Source organism: Podarcis vaucheri, assembly GCF_965113315.1.
Source record: "Podarcis vaucheri genome assembly, chromosome: 11".
Taxonomy (NCBI): domain Eukaryota; kingdom Metazoa; phylum Chordata; class Lepidosauria; order Squamata; family Lacertidae; genus Podarcis; species Podarcis vaucheri.
In genome coordinates, this window is record NC_138749.1 from 18079976 (window position 1) to 18096360 (window position 16385).

Below are 16385 nucleotides of genomic sequence, written 5' to 3' on the forward strand. Positions count from 1 at the left end.
TGGGGACCTTCTCAGCCTGAGGTGGTGAGAGAGTAAGCACCCTCACGGGTCACTTTGACAATTTAGGAAGTTCAGGAGGAACCACATACAATGTTTAAAATGATGTATTGCAGAAGATAGACATGCTATACTTTATTGAAAATAAAAGCCAAGGCTTAATTTTGCCACTGTTATTTTTTACTGTTCTGTTTATTATATAATAATATCCAAAACACAGCATATGGAATACTTTCCTCACTTCTTGTATATGAATAATAGTATATGTTACCTTTTTAAAGACCTTCATAACAATGCAATAGTACTAAAGCAGCACTTTTAAAAAAGTATAAGATGGTCAAGAATAAAAGCTGATCCCTTTCATGTAGGGACCTTTCAGCATAGTATTTTAACTTTTCCCATATAGTTAAAGTGTGGGGGCAAGTAGTAAAATATTTGCATTCCGCTGCAACCAGTACAAGTAGATTATTCAATGTTAACCTGCACTGATTTATTAGTAGGCTTCAGTGAGAAAATAACATGTATTTGGAACTAGGGATGCACAGACCCATTAAAGTCCAGTCTATCCCAGTTCTGCATGGGTACAAGGCCATTTCCATCTTCTCAAACCACCTTGTAACGAAATCTGCTGAACTGCAGTTTCAGAAGTGCACTCATTATCTGATCCAAGTTACAGTCTGCCCAAAATGAATTACACGAGTTCAGTCAATTTCTGGAAGTACAGTAAGTGCAATTAAAATCTATAAGACCAACTTTAGGTAAAAGTGCATGTATTTATTATTGAAATATTTTATTTAGGGACTAGAAATTTGTTAAGAGTCCTATTCCTGGACTCTGATTGGTAGCTTAACAAATCTTGAATTGGGCTGAGAGTGCAGTGGAGACGCAGTTGAGAGACAGATTTGATGGACCATATCCTCAATATGACTGGTTACGAAATAAGCAGACTTGTGCTTTGCAAACATGGTTTATGGCTTTGAGTTTTGATAGGAACTGTTCAAAAACTGTTCTGGAATTAATCTGCCTGTTATGGGTGGCAACTTCGACAGAAGGGACATATAATAGTATGATCTAGTTGGGCTTTGCTTTTGCTACGTTTGATCATCCATATACACATCCTAAAACTGTGGACCGCTTTTACAATTCGATAGTTGTGCTCTCCTTGTCAGTTTGGGGATGATAAGAGTAGAGTTCTTGTGGAAACTTAACAGCACTTAAGTCTTGCCAATATTATTTTTGGCCAAATATTTATTAAGCAAACATTTTTTGACGAAGCCCAAATAAAAAGTTTGTTTGAAAACACGTCTAACTTGATTGCCATTGTGGTTGCTGGCAGGAGGCTCTTCTCTCAACTATCCTACAGAAAGCGTGATTTGAAAAAGTAATGTTTGATGAAGAAAGTATCACTCATGGTATGCAGGAGCATCTTTTCTGACAACCCACCCTCCTTTCTAAATCTTTAATTTGTTAGAGGTAGATTACCTATAAGTTATCAAGAAGAGTTCAACAAAATGTAACTGATTGTTTCTATATAATATAGTGGAGTGAGCTGATTGTGGCAGAGCTGGGTTATGAATTTGCTAGTTATTCTTGAGCAAATCACTCACTGTTAGATGTATGGGTTGTGTTAGCACCTGATAAGGCTGTATAGGACTCAAGACCCACAGATGGTTCAAGGGCTTTGCCCCTGTGCACCTAACATCAGGCTCTTCTGATTTCCCCCTAACAGTTGCATGAGCCACTTGTCCTTTTTATACAGGATGCCTAGAGCAAATTATCCAAGACGAGAGGCTAGCAGGGAAGATGGATTAAGGATGACTAAAGCGTGAAGCAAACAGTGCAGTTTTTCTGAGGTGGACACCCATTGTCTGGACTCAGGCCACTTTCTTATTTTTAATAGGATTGCATATAGTTGAACTATGGAACTTACTGCCACAAGATGTAGTGATTTTGCTGGAGAACACAGGTGGGGACAATGCTCTTCTGCTTGGGTCCCATTTGTGGGTTTTTCATAGGCATCTGGTTGGCCACTGTGAGAACAGAATGCAGGAGTAGATGGACCACCGCCAAGAGGCTGTTCTATGTTCTTAAGTGATGGTCACCCAACTTGGATGGCTTTAAAAAAGATTTATAAAATTTCATGGACGATAGGGTTGTTGACAACAACTAGTTGTGAATCATGGCTGTGTACTACTTCCATTTCTAAGGAGGCTTCCCCTGTTCCTATGTATATCAGTGGGTAGAATCACAGAATCATAGAATTGCAGAGTTCGAAGGCAACACATGGGTCTTCTAGTCTAACCCCCTGTGATGCAGGAATCTTTTGCCCAATGTGCAAATCCACAACCCTGAGATTAAGAGTCTCATGCTCTACCAACAGAGCTATCCCAGTGAATACTAGTGGTTGAGAAGCATGACTGTGGCACCCATAACCAGCTTGCGTGCATCTTACATTCCTATGAATAGCAGCCTCAATTCCTCATACAGCATGGATGGTATTGGGGTTGCAATCCTGAACACATTTAATGAACACAGTGGGATCTACTTCCAAGTCAAGAGGAAAAGGGTTGCACTGCATGAAGCACTTTATATATGAAAGGTGTCCACAAACAGGAAATGCAGATGACCAGGAAAACCATGGCTCATTTAGAAACACACAAAGAGCACAGCCCTGAACATATTTCTTCCAAAAACACACAGCAACTTGTGGAATTATGAGTACCAATACGAGCTTTGGAAATACTCTTTGGACTGTTGCAGGTGCTGGGCTGACAGATACAGCCTTTGCAAACAAAAACTAGCTTTTAAGTGTTCATGTAGTTAATAATGAAGCTTTTACCTTTGGGCAGCAGGATATCCCTCGCATCAGGCAAAGTTTTCAGCAGGATTTCAGAAGCATTTTTGATGTGTTCCTTTGCATTAGAAAAATATTTAACTGTCTACATATTTAATGATGGCAAATGGGTGCGTTGGCAAACATCTCTGTCTCATTTCTTGCTGGTTTTGAAAGCTTGAGGTATGATTTTCAGGAAATGGTATTTATGCAAAATCTGGCCTCTGCTCTGTGAGAAATGGTCACAATATCTGGGGCTTTTTGGATGAGAAAAAGGCAAATCCGGGGTATGGGGCATGAGGTATAAAGTGTGTAGGGTTATGCATGGCATGGAAAAAACCAGACAAAATATTTTCTCCCTCTAATAATATGAAAACTCAGAATCATCCAGTGAAGCTGCATGGTGGGAGATTCAGGACATAGGAGAGGAAGTACTTCTTCATACTACTACTACTAATAATTTATTATTTATACCCTGCCCATCTGACTGGGTTTCCCCAGCCACTCTGGGCTGCTTCCAACAGAACACTAAAATACAATAACTTATTAAACATTAAAAGCTTCCCTAAACAGGGCTGTCTTCAGATGTCTTCTAAAAGTCTGGTAGTTGTTTTTCTGTTTGACTCTTTGGTGGGAGGGCATTCCACAGGGCGGGTGCCACTACCGAGAAGGCCCTCTGCCTGGTTCCATGTAACTTGGCTTCTCACAGCAAGGGAACCGCCAGAAGGCCCTTGGCACTGGACCTCAGTGTCTGGGCAGAACAATGGGGGTGGAGACACTCCTTCAGGTATACTGGACCGAGGCCCATAGTTAAACTATGGAACTGACTACTGCAAGATGTGGTGATGGCAACCAGTTTAAATGGATTTACAAAGAGGATGGATAAGGCTATAAAATGGCCACTAATCGTGATTGCTATATGTTGTCTCTAGGATCGAAGGAAGCAAGTGATTGGCATGGTTGGTATATAGTGCTAAGCCATAGTTTGTTTTAAAAAACCACGAGTTTACCATGCGTCAACCACAGATGCTTTTCATTTCCAGCTGCTGTTGTCTCCTACCTTTATAGTTTGGTGAGCACCTGAGACGGTTAAACAAACCACGGTTAAGGAAGGGTGCTGTTCCCATGTAACATAAGCCACTATTAAACCAAGGTTCACAAGCCAACAACAAGACATAGATTCAGGTGTAAGACATGGTTCGCACATAACACTAAGGTAAAGGTAAAGGGACCCCTGACCATTAGGTCCAGTTGTGACCAACTCTGGGGTTGCGGCACTCATCTCACTTGATTGGCCAAGGGAGCCGGCGTACAGCTTCCGGGTCATGTGGCCAGCATGACTAAGCCGCTTCTGGCGAACCAGAGCAGCGCACGGAAATGCCGTTTACCTTCCCACTGGAGTGGTACCTATTTATCTACTTGCACTTTGACGTGCTTTTGAATTGCTAGGTTGGCAGGAGCAGGGACCGAGCAACGGGAGCTCACCCTGTAGCGGGGATTCGAAAAGCCGACCTTCTGATCAGCAAGTCCTAGGCTCTGTGGTTTAACCCACAGCGTCCCCTGCGTCCCCAGTGCCACATCTTAATAAACCATCAGTTTAGCCTTATGACTGAACCAGGGTGAACACCACTTGCCAGAGAATAACAACAGGAGTTTATTGTGCTTATATACTGCTTATGGGCTTTCCATAGGCATCTGATTGGCTGTTGTGGGAAGCAAGATAGATAGGCTGGCTAGAAAGGTCTTTGGTCTGATTCTGTACGGCTCTTCTTACATTTTTAATCCATGGCATGCAAGATATGTATACCTTCTTATATGGTTACATATCTAAAGAAACAAAATGGCAATTAAGTGCAACTGTTGCTTAATTGTTGCTGGCTAATTTGCAAGCTTGTAGCATAATCCAGTGCTCAGATTAGTTACTTTTCATTTATACAAAATTATTTTAGAGATTTTTGGCCCATTCCAGAACAGGCTGCTATCCTCCCTAGTTTTAAAAAAAAAGTTCCCAGAGCAAAAGTTTTGGTTACATGGGGAATCCCTACGTAATAGGAGGTTTGTTGTTGTGCATACATTACTTGGTTGCTGAATGCACACACGCCCCCGCGCCCCACATACACACAAACATACACCAGATTTGTGCGCATAGCACAACCAATTGCAAACAACTATTTGTACATTCATATTCTATTTTTCTGGATCAGGAAAGTTCCCTAAAATAGCTTACCATGCCGAAAACTTCGCACAAATATCAGCTGCTGAATACTATGCTGTGACTGCTAAGAAAAACATTTATTATATAGCTGTACTCATAATAGATTTTTGTGGACAGTCATTGTGTAGATAAATCTATGTGGAATTAACGCAGTCAGTAATTCATGGATAAATGATGGATTCCATCAATATGATGAAAGAACTTCAATTAGGATTCTCTTTTTCTTTTCAATTGTCCTTAAAGATCATTTGTTCAAAAAACTGAAGTCTTTTTATTTAAAAAATTCTTAAAGAGCTGGGGCCATTCTCTAATTCCCGTATAAGTAAAAGGAAGGACGACTGGAACCCATAAAGTGCTTGTTTCATGTATCCTCTGTGTGCTAAGTCAACCCTGAAAAGTTTTTGCCCCTTAGTCATACAAAAAGTGTGCAGAATTTCCTCACACACTGATGTCGTAAGAGCTTCTAGGGTATTTTTACTTTTTTAAAAGTTGTTTCTGGGTTGTTGTTTTTACTTTGATTGGAGGTAGCAAGTTGTCACGAACAGACCACAGGCTGTCGGCGAATCCACTGAGAATGATCTGGAGAAGAATGGAAAGCGATTGGTTACTTCCATGGTAAGCGATTGGTACCACATATCATCTATATGTGCTAATATCACTTGGAGACTTCAGGAGCTTGTGCTTACGCAGCCCAAACAGCACCACTGATTCATGAGAGAGAAGGACAAGTACACTGGGGGATAATCTCAAGATAACCACAAGTACCAAAATAATCTGCAAAGATTGTTTCTTTAAACCAAACCATCCCCACAGTGGTTTGGAATGTGGCTTGGAATGTGCGCAATCAGCTTTTTCCTATGAGAACAGGTTCTTCCTGACCTCAGCTGTTGAGAGAAAAGAAGAAGAAGAGTTTGGATTTGATATCCCACTTTATCACTACCCGAAGGAGTCTCAAAGCGGCTAACATTCTCCTTTCCCTTCCTCCCCCACAACAAACACTCTGTGAGGTGAGTGAGACTTTAAAGAAGTGTGACTAGCCCAAGGTCACCCAGCTACTGCATGTGGAGGAGCGGGGAAATGAACCCGGTTCACCAGATTATGAGTCTACTGCTCTTAACCACTACACCACACAGGCTCTTAATTTGTGCAGAACATGGTGATATCTATCTATCTATCTATTGATTCACACTGACTCATAGTCAACCCTTCAGGAGCCACATGTTAAAGTGGGCATGACTGAAATGTAAAAAAGCAATTGAAGATTGATGGTTTTCTTATTTATATATATATTTTAAAATGGACAAATGGCACCATCCCCAAAACTACGAAGAGAACTTATTCATAACTTGTGACATACATTTCCGACAATGAAATAAACATGCAAATAAACAGCTACGAGGTTCATTCCTCGAGATGTAGTGATCTTTACAAACTTGGATGGCTTTGAAAATGAGGTTAGATAAATTAATGAAGGATAAGGCTATTATTGGGATGCGGGTGGCGCTGTGGGTTAAACCACAGAGCCTAGGACTTGCCGATCAGAAGGCCGGCGGTTCACTTCAGAAAAGGGTGACTGGCCCAAGGTCACCCAGCAGCTGCATGTGGAGGAGCGGAGACGCGAACCCGGTTCCCCAGATTAACAACTCACTTCCACCATTAACTTAAAAGTGGCTCAATCCTCAATCCCATACATTTTTACTATGCACTGTGTGCATAGGATTGCAACTTTAGTTTGACTGGCATCAGAAATAAGGCTGCCAACCAATCAGAAGAAAGAGGCCTGGTTGGGATTTTGCTAGTTGCCAGAAAAGAAAGGGGGCGGTGCCAGAAATGGCAGAACTCTGGCACAGTCCTGCCTGAAACGACAGGGTTTCATTCCCTGGCTCCACCATAGACCTGAGTCCCTGGATGTCATCATCAGGGAAGTTTAGAGAAGATCTTAATGTGTGACATTTAAATGTATTTTAATCTTTGTTGGAAGCCGCCCAGAAAGGCTGGGGAAACCCAGTTGGATGGGCAGGGTACAAATAAATTTATTATTAATTATTATTATTATTATTATTAGAGCCCCCCCAGGTACCAGATTTTTTTTTTTAATTTCAAGTTATCAGCTGCAGCCACAGGGTTTCATGCTCACACATCTGCTGCTATGCTCACAGAACAACTTTGTTTTCAATTTTATCAGTGGTCTATGTCAGGGAACTGCCATCGGAGCCAGAGGGAGAGGGAGGGCTCCAGAGGGATTCCGGAGAGCGTCCAGGGAGGGAGAGAAGCAGCACATCTTCTGGGGAAGGAAATCAGCGTAGCAGCAGTGGAGAAGGGGGGCAGATGGGGGAATCGGCGAGGTGGCTCCAAGACTCCTCGCCGGGGACCAGCGGGGAGAGCACGGGTCCTCCGATGGCCACACCCTCCCTGCGCAGAAGGCTTCCGCGCAGGGAGAGTAGGCGGAGACTAGGCGTCAAAGAGCTTCTTTGCTGGAAGAAGTTCAAGAAACGCCCACTGACGGATTCTGCCAGTGACTGAGACAGTCACGGGCGCGTGGCTGTCCAGACAGAAAGGGTTCATTCAGGCAACCAGCCAAGGGTGGCGTTGATTTACACACAAGCAACCCCTAGAACCATTACAGTCTATTATGATTTATGTTATAGTGGATGTCAGGGGTTCAGGAGCAGAGACGCAGAGAAGGGAGGAGACAGAGAGCGAGGGGGAGGAATACGAAGGAAGGATGAGTGGGGATGACGACCCGAGATCACCGAGCCTGTCCAGTGAGTCCGAGGATTCCCAGAAGGGAGCGCCAGTGGTCAGAGCAAGGGGGGAAAGCAGGGGGACACCCCAGGAAGAAGGGTCCAGAGAGGGATCAGAGAGCAGCAGTTGGAGATCGGGACCCACGTGCCCAGCCGGGAGCAGCGGGGAGAAAGGGGACCAGACATCGGGTTCCGGAGGCTTTCAGCAGGAGGGAGGGCATGAGTCAGGAGTAGTCACGCCCACCTCGGGGAGCAACGAAACGATCAAGAGGAAGGTAGAGAGTTGGGCGCGCGCGCCAAGTTCAAATGCAGCGGAAGCTGGCGCAGTAAGCAGCCCGGAGAGTGAGCCAGGTCCCAAAGCCCGCCGCAAGGAGGCGGAAGGGTCAGGGGGGGTCCGCGTCAGAAGAGAGTAGGAAAGACGAGACCCCGGGGGGCAGAAGGACCCAGAGACGGAGGGAAAGGCGCAGGAGGTGGAGCAAGGCTAGGGTATTAAGCTGGTGTGCTAGAGGCGGAGACTCAGACGGGTCTTCGCCGGTCTGACATAGAAGACGTAGGGCTGCACATTGCAGTTTGGAAATGGAACCTGTAACCCAATAAAGACTCTTTTAACGTGAACGCTGGCTAACGTGGTCCTATGTGAGCTGGGACTGGGTAGCAGCCCTGACAGTTGCATTTTTACTTTATTTTTTTCTGGTCCTTTATTAAAAATAAGTATAATAAAAACAAAACACACAATTATTATTCACTTGGCATAAAAGATCCCTGCATTGCAGGGGTTGGTCTAGATGATCCTTGTGGTCCCTTTCAGCACTAAGTAAAGGTAAAGGGACCCGACCATTAGGTCCAGTCATGGCAGATTCTGGGGTTGCGGCGCTCATCTCGCTTTATTGGCCGAGGGAGCCGGCGTACAACTTCCGGGTCATGTGGCCAGCATGACTAAGCCACTTCTGGCAAACTAGAGCAGCGCACGGAAACGGTACCTATTTATCTAATTGCACTTTGATGTGCTTTCGAACTGCTAGGTTGGCAGGAGCAGGGACCGAGCAACGGGAGCTCACCCCATCACGGGGATTCGAACCGCCAACGTTCTGATCGGCAAGCCCTAGGCTCTGTGGTTTAACCCACAGTGCCACCCGCATCAGCACTACAGCTCTATAATTCTATTATTGTAGTAACAGAACTCAGTTCTCTGTATGCTGGCCCTTAGGTAGCCTAAACAGGACCATCCATACACAAGAGGGATATTTCAGCAAGCTCAAGGGAAACCAAAGTTATATAATGGTACAAAATGTTTAGGAAAAACCCCTGGGGTGTAAGAGCTAAATAACCCAATAATGGTTGAACATGCTGAATGGATACGGAATGCAGACTGACCAGGAGGAAGGGGCGAAAAATGGAAAACCAGGAGTATCCTGAACAGGAGGATTTCACACTGCAACATTTTGTTGCAGATCTCCCTTGTGTATAACCTACAGATATATAACAGAAAACAAGATCCGCATATAATCAAGGACAATAATAGTGTATCTTTGTGAATGGAGCAATGAGCAGGAGTATAGACTGTTGGGGCTTGTAAAAGGCAAATTTTCCAGACTGGAACAAAGGAATGCTTGAGAACAAAGCAAAGAGGAATTCTGAGCGCTCCAAGCATGTTGAACATTCTCGCCTCCCAGTTTTTCAAAGGCTTCGTTCATCTCTTACCTCTCTCTCTCTCTCTCTTTGTATAACTTTTAGATCAGCAGTGGTTGTTTGTGCACTTCCAGGTGGTGCCCAAAGCACTTTAATAAAGAAAAAAAAGAGTAAGAGCTTTCTTTGAAGTTTCCTGCCACATGCTGAAGAGGAAGGGTTTTTTTCTGTTTAATTTGAAAATGAAACAGCTTGCCTTGTCAGCAGCACAAGCAGCTGCTGTGGAAACCTTAGAGAAAACCCTGACTCTTTTTGTTCACGAACAAAAACAATCCCAAATATACACACAGATAGCTTCGGCAGATCGTAGCCAAGGAGCTGAGTTTTAATTTGGAAGGATTTCAATTATCATCTCATGTGGTGCTTCTTTTAGCTATAAACCAAAAGAAAATGTGGTGGTCCACAAACTTAGAAAATAGCCCTTACTGCACTAATGTTTCCACTCAGATGTACAATTATGAGACATCAATATGAGAGGCATCCTCAGAACTCATTCACTGGCTTACTCCTCAATGTGATATATGCTTTCACTTGCAAACAATGCCATTCTTCCGTCTGCAAGTCATTCTCTACAATAAAAATGACTTCTATAAGAAGCCAGGGTGGGAATATTTAGTCTCCCAGGATATTCTGCTGGTAGCCAGCAGGTCACATTATCTAGTGAAGGAACTTCAAAGCAACACTCCTGCATGAAATTGCTAAACTAGAATTTATGGATACATTTGATTTTATTTGTTCAGGACCCAAGCCAGACAATGGTTGGCTTTCCCACTACAGATGTTAAGAAAGAATAGCAAAGGTAGGACCCAGAAGCCATCGGCTTCCTCGGCCAGTAAGGCGAGATGAGAACAGCAACCCCAGAGTCGTCCACGCCTGAACCTAATGGTCAAGGGTCCCTTTACCTTTTACTTAAATAATGAATAGACTCAGAATCACCAAGAGAGCCTTTTTTTCTGGCATGCAGAAGCATTAATGGGAAAAACTACACCCACTGATTTTTTACCTGCCATGCATATACTGAAAAGACAGAACATAAAAAAAGCTGGCAACTTTAGAGCAGCAGGAAACATTTTGCAAATAGTGTTTGGAGTGAAATCTCAGCAAAGGTTGGGCTGCGTACCTTGATGGTATTACAACAGGATCAGCTGGCATGAAAGATAAGCAGACTGAGGTGGACATAGTCAGGATAAATAAAATAAAGCAGGGGCCGTCAGAGGACCTGCCAAGGTTGCTTGATAACAGATGGGGCCTGGGTTGTCAGCAATCTCTGGGACCTGGATGAAAGAGGAATTTGGACTCACTGGCTGCAGGGAATTGTTAGGGTTTATATAACTTCACTCATTTTTCTCATGCACCACACACACACACACACACACACCTCACTGCGAAGTCCATCACAGTGAAAAGAACACTGTATGTACCACAGTTTGGATGTCCCTCAAGGACTGTGGCCTCAGTTATCACTGGCCACTGACCCTTAGCTGTTTTTCCCAAATCTGTGTCAGAGGCCTTCGCTTGTCAACATGATTGTTTAACTTGCGAGTCGGCACATAGATTGGAGAGTACCTTCAACTCGCAAACAAATTCCAGCCTTTTATTATCTCCCTCTGGGAAGTCACACAGACAAGTTGAAGGGGAGGGGTTCTGCATGAATGCTGACTGAAGCGGCTGCTGTTTGGTGGGCAGAGTGAGCTGTATATAGTATACCATAGTCTAAAAATAAAAATGTTTGGTTCTTCAGGTTTATCGCAGGTCCTTTTGTGCCCTCCTTACACAAGCAATGGTTCAGCACACTCCTATGCATGTTTACCCGGAAGTAAGTCCCACTGTAATCAATAGGGCTTACTTCAAAGAGAGGGTCCATAAGATACGCATTTTTCCTTCAGAAAATAGCATAAAATCAGTGTGCAGTGGACAGGATCTTTGGATATGGTCAGTTCCTCTTCCATTCTTTTCACCTATTCAGTTCTCTGCTCTAGCACAAATTTTTATATTGTCTCCTGTTGTAGCATGAGCACCACCATGTTGTGGTCACATGAAATGGTCTTTTGCTGTCCTTTTATACTGAGTGGTCTTTCCCTATCCTGCTACCAAGGACCCCTCTAACTGGAGAGGTCACAGATTCAGCTAAGCATGCACTCTGCCACTGGCTACTACTTCTACTTAACATTTGTTTAGTGCTTTCATGTGTTCAAATCATTTACATGCATCATCTTGTTGCAATCCTTCCCAAACTCTGTCAGTCTTATTGTCCCCATACTGCAGATTAGGAGAGAGCAGCCTAGTCAGTTCATGGAACAGATGAGATTCAAAACAAGGACTTCCTGATTTGTCCCCCAGTTTTTTAGCTACTGCTCACAAGCCATTTAAATAATGTGCTTCTTTCCCACATCAGTATCAAAAAGTACATCATTCGTTTGATTCACATTGCTTCCTCTTTTGAGGAACTGCAGGTGTGTTTGGGGATCAGACCCAATGGAAATTGCCCCACAACAATAATGCATGTTAGGACCCTCTTGGGTGCAAATCCCCAGAGACACGGTGCAAGATTATGGTTTGAGCGTAAGCACATGCCTCGCAAGCTGAACAGAATAGATGCCGAAACATAGGAAGAGGACCAAAATGAAATTAATGGGAGTGGCATCAGTGAGGTCAACACTGCGCAGTACAACAGATGTGTAGCAGCTACTGAAACCAGCACACTTCTGGTAACACTTATTATGTGCTCTGAAATTCTCAGCCCCCTCAGAGCAGCAGCAGCAGTCAATGAAATGGAAGAATGATGAGGAAAGTCACAAATTTTGTATTGCTAGGCATTACATGGAAAAATGAAGGAGGAGTTGCTACATTTGGTGGTAGCCACATGTCTGATGTAACATCTGGCTGCACCCAGAGAACTATGAAGACCATCCAATCATGGTAACCATTCAACAGACACTATTCACATTGACAAAAACTAGGTATTATCTTAGGAACGTAGGAAGTTGTTGTGTGCAGAGCCAGATAATGGGCCTGTATGGCTCAGTATTGTCCACACTGCCTGAGAAGAAGCTCCCCAGGCTTCAGGCAATGAGTCTTTCTTAGCCATGCATGGATATGTGAGGGATTGGACCTGGGATCTTCTGCATGCCCTACCACTGAGTTATGTGCCCTCATGGGAATGCTTGCAAAAATGTGTATAATAGTCAAATCTGCATAGAAAAGTGTCTTTGTCAGGAGAAATTGACACTAAAATGTTGAAGAATTTCCAAGAGGAGTTGAAAATTGCAAATTGCTGCAGAAATGTGAAGAAGTGAATTTAAGAGTGGGAAAATTAGAAACAGAGAGAATATAAATGGACAGATCCTTCCATCCCTACTTCTCCATGAAAGGACCTGTGGACATGGTGGTTTGTTTTCCTTTCAGGAACCAATAAGAGCGAGAACCAGAGGCAGAGTTGAAAGAAGTCCATAGCTGTCAACTTTTCCCTTTTCTTGCGAGGAATCCTATTCGGAATAAGGGAATTTCCCTTTAAAAAGGGGAAATGTTGACAGCTATGAAGGAGTCACCCTCAGATAGTCTACCCAAGCAGGAAGCAGGAAGTGATGACGGAAAAGGAGTTCAGGGTAGAGGCAGATCAGAAAGGTGGGCTATGAATTTGACTAAAAAGAGAGCTTAAGGTCAAGGACAGGTGGAAAGTTCACTCAAGGAAAGGAAATGGCAGATGGGTGGAAACCTTCAACCGTGGCCTATGCAAAGAAGCCACAGGTAGGAGCTAGCCAGGCAGAGACATGAGGAACAATATGCCCTCTGGTGGCAAAGGTCCACAATTTCTAGTGACTTCTCTAAGGAAAAGAGTAATATTGAAGCTAGGATTCCATCACATACCAGCAAATTCAGGTTGCACAATTAAAACGGGTTGGAGCTCCTCCTCCAAAACCAGATTTTTCACAGTAATTAAATTGATGGGGAAATGCACCAGAAAATATGGGACAACATTTCCTTCAGTATAACCACAAACAAGAATGAACGCTCAATAAGTAGTCAACCCTTTTTAATTTTTACTTTGAAAAGCAGTTGCTTCAGAATATCTCCCACTCACCCTATTTTTTTCTGAAGCAGGAAACTTTCAGGAGTGGGGTAGCTGCTTATTATTACATTCCTTATTTTGATAGGCAGCAAAATCCTAACCTTGTTTGCTCGGAAGTAAATCCTGCTATGGTTCAATGAGATTTAACCCCTTGTAAGGAGTGAAGCATATGATTTTAAATTAATAGGACCCATTTTACCTTGTATTGATCTTCCCACTCCACTCCTAGAGGGTGATTTAATATTCATTCCCCATTTGTCTAGTAAAATATTACTCCAAATAGCTTCCGATCCAAAACAAAAATACAATATAGCACAACGACTTAAAATACCGGATGCATTTATCGTTTTCTGTTTTCACAAAGTCATGAAGAAGGCAGTGCAATCTGTTCTACCGCCTCATTGTGCCTCTATTTTTTTAAAAAAAGAAAATATTGGGGTGTGTATAACCCCCTTCTCCTACGGCAATGTACATCCCACCAAGTTGTGGGTCTGGGAAAGGAATGTGAACAGCAGCAGAGCTACTTCTCACTTTGCAGCAAAGCCAGCCCCCGTTATTTTTTATGTAGATGGCTTAGGATAATGGTTATGAAAAATGCAGCCTTTGTCTGGTCCTGCAGAGAGCTTTGCTCACCTGATTTGTTGCTGCTCACTTGAGTTATTTTTTCATTCTCGTCCTCATCACTGTCATAATTCAGTGGTTGAATATCTGGCTCCTGCTCCACGTGGTTTACATCACATTCCTGATCAGCAAAGCTCCTCATTGCAACAAGGCGGTGGTGGATTGCTGCGTATAGAGAAGCTGCATCCTTTGAGCTTGCCTGTGTAATACACAAGACAAATAGGTCTATTAGGTACTGTTTTCCAGTTGACCAGTGAAATATTGAGCACACCAAAGAGATTCCAGAGTTACTGAAAAGAACTGGAGTGACAGATGTCCCTTCCAACTGAGCAATTCTGTGATTCTATGTTATTTATGCACTGCCTTCAAATGCTCAGTGTGGTTTTACATAGTAGAATTGTCAGGCGTCGGAGTCGGGAGTAGGTCAGCAATCAAAATCACTGGTGTCAATGAAGTTAACTCATTTTTCAAAGAAACCAAAACATTGCAGGCCTAGCGATCACAGCAACTCTTCCCAGTAGGTCTTGCCCCAATGTAGCAGTTGTGAGGATTGAAGGTCTCGCCTTCCCACTACTCTCTAAGGCTCTCTAAGGTTCCTTCCCTAGCAACCTAATGTTCTGGCGTCTTGCCTCTCATTGCTTTACCCTCTTCATTCCTCTGCTTGTTCTAGGAGACCAGCGGGGAGAGGAGCTGATCACATCAGGAGGGAGAGACTCCCTAGATTCTTCAGCAGCCTGCCTCACTTCTGTCGCCTAGCCCCTCTCCTCTCCTGCCTCCTCTTCTGCCTCCGAGTCTGGGCTGCTCTCTGCCACAGCCTCTTCCTGCTCACTGAAGCTTGTTACCTCTTCAGCTTCCAACATCTCATCCTCCCCGTAGTCTACTCCCTCTTCTCCCTCTGACCACTCATCATCATCTCACCACCAATCCCCTGGCTCTGAACCTTTCTTCCCCTGGGGTTCCCCAGCTGGAGCCTCCCACCACATCTCTGCATCCAGCTAGTCCATGGCAAAAAATGGGGCAACAGTTAAAACATCCTATGTAAGTTTTCACTAAGACTCTTCTGGAATACGATAAAACAAGGTTTAGGCATGGATGGGGAACATGTTGTCCTCCTGATATCGCCCTCCAGATAAGAGGACAACTCCTATTATCTTCTTGACCATTGTCCCTGCTGACTGGAGCTGATAATAGTTACACTCCAACATCTGGAGGGTCAAGTTTTCTGCATCCCTGTTGTAGGGGGCAGCAGTAGGCAGTGCTGGGGAACCGGCACCTTGGATAAAGGTAAAGGGACCCCTGACCATCAGGCCCAGTCGTGACCGACTCTGGGGTTGCGGCGCTCATCTCGCTCTATAGGCCAAGGGAACTGGTGTTTGTCCACAGACAGCTTCCGGGTCATGTGGCCAGCATGACTAAGTCTCTTCTGGTGAAACCAGAGCAGCGCACAGAAACGCCGTTTACCTTCCCGCTGGAGGGTTACCTATTTATCTACTTGCACTTTGACGTGCTTTCGAAATGCTAGGTTGGCAGGAGCAGGGACTGAGCTCATCCCGTTGCGGGGATTCGAACCGCCGACCTTCTGATTGGCAAGTCCTAGGCTCTGTGGTTTAACCCACAGCGCCACCCGCGTCCCGGCTCCTTGGATACAAGTCATCAAAAAGCAATGAAACTACAGACAATAAATAGGCAAACAGAAGTGTGAAGCAATTAAAATTTTAAAGATAAGCAAACAGAAAGGTCTCAGCTGAGGGGGTAGCAAAACAATCTGGCCAGGGACAGTGGTAGAGGAAGGGGGTGCGGGCCACCCCGGGTGTCATCACTGAGGGGGTGGGGTGACTAAGTGACAAAAATATTAGGGTTTGTTTGTGTTTTTTTTTTAAAAGGGCTCACAAATTTTTTTAGTTCAGTCAACAAACGTAACAAAACGTGGCTGGCACTGGGCACCCCACCGCGAGGGCGGGCACTTACTGCAGGGCCTGCAGTGTGCCCAAGCCACGTGTCTCTCCTGGAAGTGACGTGGTGGCTTGGGCGCCTGCTGGCTCCAGCTCCAGCTGAGGGGGAGGCAGCGGAGAGGCTCCACGCAGTGTGCCCTGTCCCCATGGGCAGCTCGCCCCGCCTGGCTGCAGGACACTCACGCCGCACAGGGCACCCGAGCGTCTAGCTACACCACTGGCCAGGGAACAGTGAAGCAGAGCAGCAAATCAACCACTGCATCCCAAA

The 16385-nt window shown here is 44.4% G+C and overlaps 1 protein-coding gene across 6 annotated transcripts in view; it reads right to left on the bottom strand.

Annotated features, from left to right (window-relative positions):
* Positions 1-313: 313 nt before the first annotated feature.
* RANBP3L (RAN binding protein 3 like) overlaps positions 314-16385 on the bottom strand; it is a 44532-nt gene continuing 28460 nt past the window's right edge. For 5 of the 6 annotated variants that reach the window (XM_082242026.1, XM_082242027.1, XM_082242025.1 and 2 more), the window contains 3 exons: positions 14178-14364; positions 3624-5624; positions 314-3267 (listed from right to left, as the gene is read on the bottom strand). In XM_082242026.1, coding sequence (XP_082098152.1) covers positions 5581-5624; positions 14178-14364 — 231 coding nt within the window. In that variant the 3' untranslated portion in view covers positions 314-3267; positions 3624-5580. Of the gene's footprint in view, positions 3268-3623; positions 5625-10595; positions 10750-14177; positions 14365-16385 lie in introns of all 6 variants that reach the window. The other variant, XM_082242024.1, reaches the window with a different exon arrangement.